Source organism: Humulus lupulus, chromosome 9, assembly GCF_963169125.1.
Source record: "Humulus lupulus chromosome 9, drHumLupu1.1, whole genome shotgun sequence".
In the NCBI taxonomy this organism is placed as follows: domain Eukaryota; kingdom Viridiplantae; phylum Streptophyta; class Magnoliopsida; order Rosales; family Cannabaceae; genus Humulus; species Humulus lupulus.
In genome coordinates this window covers 93,786,858-93,790,184 of record NC_084801.1, presented here as the reverse complement: position 1 = coordinate 93,790,184, position 3,327 = coordinate 93,786,858, and the positions used below count along the sequence as shown (strand labels likewise).

Sequence of the window (3,327 nt, the reverse complement as noted above, 5' to 3'; positions counted from 1 at the left end):
CGTCTTCAATTCTTCTTCTTTGTTTCTCACTATTTTCTCGTTTTTATGTTTTTCTTTTTTATTTGGATATTGATTATTATGATGTTGAACAACTAAATTATTTTTCTAGGGTGTTAATGGATTCTCTTGAATCTTTATTTAAATTAATGCAAGTTTTATTATTTCAATTTTATCTTGTGATTTATTCAATTTGAATCTAATGCTTGTGAATGATTGATCATCATTGACATGAAATATATGATTTTGATTCGAAATATGAGAAGTGATAATTGAATGAACATAAATTTCCTATTAGGACAAGAGTACCTATGTGGTTTGTGTAGTTTTAGGGTTGTTAATCTTAATGCCTATCTTATGTTTATGTATCACAGAGATGTAGAAAATTTGCATAAGATTGAGACTTATATATCCTAGTAATAATATAAGTCATCATTGTTGACCTGCTATCACAAGAGAAAAATTGAACAGTAAGATTTATGTTAATGAGAATTGAAGGGGATGGTTGATGAAATTGATTGTCCTAGTTCTTAATTAATTGAATTTTCTTAACATTGTTTATTTTCAGTTCTTGAAGTTAATTTCAATTTTTGTTTTAGATTTTTAGTTAATTCTTGTGACTCGATTATCTTTAGCCAAATAGAAATAGGAGTTAATTCTTGGTACTTAATATACAGTCCTCTTGGGAACGATCTCACTTATTCTTTATTACTTGTTACGATTACGTGCACTTTCATATCGATTTTACACAACAACCAGCTTCATCAAACCTCATTTGGAAATAATTCGAATGGTTTTCTAGAGCTTGCACTATGCGTAGGAAAACTTGCTTATGCATTCTAAATCTTCTTCGAAACTGATATTCTGTATACACCGGATAATCAGAAAAGTAATCATCAAACAAACGTTGGTGTCCTTCTACACAACTCCTATCAATGTGATTTATTTTTCTTCCTCGCCTTGATGAGCTACACCCAACCAAGAATTTATTGTAGTATTTCTCATCGAAATCGTCAATCAACTATGAAATCAAGATATCGTCCAAGCTCATATTTTAGTTTGGATTTAGAGAATTTGGCGAATCCAGTGTCGAACTTGGAGTGGATTATATTTGAGAATGTAATAAAAAATTAGAGTGAAGTGAAGAATAGAATGGAGAGTTGAGTAAAATGAAGATTAAAATTTTGTATATATAGATTTTGAAATTGTCTAATTACTTGCTGCTACTACCATCTTAATTATTTATATATACTTTTTTTTTTGTTAGAAAAGAAATATCAACTAGCCGTTATATATATCATTAATGTCACTAGAATACAATTATATATTTAATTGTTTTTTTGTTGGAAAGTAAATATAACTAATCGTTGTATACATAATTTTTTTTTTTACTTGGGACATGTATAATAGTGTAATAGTAGGCTAAATATTACCATTTTAACATTATAGTTTATTTTTACTAGAATATAATTATATATATATGTTTACAAAAAAAAGTGAAGTTTTAAAATAAAAACTCCAAATACTAGTAGAACGTGCAATTAGAAGAAGATATATAAAATTTTCAACCAAAAAAAATAACTAATGGTTCCAATAAGTGGTTAAAACATTAATACATAAATCATAATCAAAGAAATGATAATTAAATAAAATAATACATAATAATAAGAATAGAACAAATACATAGAACAATTACAATTTTAAAATATTATTCTTAATTTGAGTACACAAACTTTCAAGAACTTCTTTTAGCTCAAGAGTCATATACAACGTGTCCATGACAAGATAATCCATGTATTTTGTCATCATATTATGTTTTGTCTCTTTTTCCTTTAATGCCACAAATTTCTCCAATGTAGTTGTTTCTCCATTTGTTAACATCTACGAATGTAGTATGTGTCCTTTTTTTTCATTCCACTTTCGCTTACCTGCCTTTTGGCCATTAGGGCGCACTTCATGTACTTCATGGTCATTGATGTCTGCATTGGAAGATGAAGTATATGCTCTTAATTCTGACACATTCATCCTCTTACCACTTTGTGGTTGTAGATTGTATTCTATTTCGACTCATCTTTTAGCAATCTCCAACAATGTACCACCATAAAATTAGAGTTTTTATTTTCAAATTTTTACATTTGATGCACATTCTAAATAATTTGCTCATCAGACAAACCACTGTGATGTGCTTGTTGTACTCGTTTATAACACCCATTGAAACGCGCCACATTTTGATTCGTCTTGTTCCAATGGTCTTTCCATTGTTTCTCATTTCTTCGTTCCTCATCTTTGTGGTTGGTGTTGAAGTATTCTGCGATCTGATCCCAAAATTTTGCAAAATTTTTGTCATTCCCCACGATAGCATCTTTAGATGTATTAAGCCACCCACTTATCAAAAGTGTAGTTGCTTCCTTACTCCATTTGAGTTTACTTTTCTGGCTTGGTACCTTTTCATTGGGTAGAACCATATTTTCTAACCCTTCTACACAATCTATAGGTTGGCTTTCATATACCGATGTTGATGAAGTATCTAGATTCAAATCAATAGTAGACTTTTTTCATACTTGGCCTATGAATTTTAGAAGCCATTTTGGGTTGGGGTGGGGAAGGTGTATGAAAGCCATATGGTGGTAGATTTCCTAGTGTGAATAATGGTGCATGTTGAGGTGTATCAAAAGAGCTAAACTTTTGGTAAGGGAATGGAGACATGGGATAATTTTGATAATTAAGAAAATTTTGGGAGTTAATATGTTGAGAATTTGGAAAATTTTGGCTGAATTGAGAATATAATAAATTTGGATTTTGGGGGTTAGTATATGGGGAATTTTTGGAATTTGGAGAATTTTGAGAATCCATTTGGTAAGATAAAAGGATTGTGATATTGAAAGTATTGTAGAAGAATATATGAAATGTTGTAGTAGAATAACAAATAAGATATAGTGGAAGAATATGTGAATGGTTGTAGAAAAAGATATAGTGTGGAAAATAACTAGTTTGTGATGAGCATTTATACAAGAAAAAACAGATTAAAAATAAAAAAAATTTAATTATTTACATATGCAACGGTATAAAAATTAGGTGATAAAATGTGAATGTTTTAAGTTCCAAAAAAAATCTGAATGTTTTTATTCAATAGATAAAAATTAACATTAAAAAACTTAATATAACATTTATAATAAATTTTTTATCTATTTATTTAAATCTTTATTTTTGTTACCATTATCTTTATTGGTCAATACATACTCATTGATATCACCCAATAAATTTCTAAGTAGTTACAGTAGTAATCAGGCTATGTCGTATCCACGGAGAGGTAATATACAAGTAAAAAGA

The 3,327-nt window shown here is 28.8% G+C and overlaps 1 protein-coding gene across 1 annotated transcript; it reads right to left on the bottom strand.

Annotated features, from left to right (window-relative positions):
* Window positions 1–730: 730 nt before the first annotated feature.
* LOC133799876 (glutathione S-transferase T3-like) lies at window positions 731–2,462 on the bottom strand. Its single transcript, XM_062237862.1, has 3 exons — window positions 2,171–2,462; window positions 1,926–1,976; window positions 731–861 (listed from the first exon to the last, which is right to left on the bottom strand). Exons 1-3 carry the CDS (start codon window positions 2,460–2,462, stop codon window positions 731–733), a joined length of 474 nt encoding a protein of 157 aa, XP_062093846.1.
* Between the last annotated feature and the right edge of the window lie 865 nt (window positions 2,463–3,327).

Coding starts and splice junctions, on each gene's coding strand:
- LOC133799876 (XM_062237862.1), bottom strand. CDS start 2,462: ATGGTTCTACCCAATGAAAAGGTACCAAGCCAGAAAAGTAAACTCAAA. Junction 1,977..2,170: donor ACAACAAGCACATCACAGTG/GTTTGTCTGATG, acceptor CTTCCAATGCAG/ACATCAATGACCATGAAGTA. Junction 862..1,925: donor CCCTAATGGCCAAAAGGCAG/GTAAGCGAAAGT, acceptor CGGTGTATACAG/AATATCAGTTTCGAAGAAGA.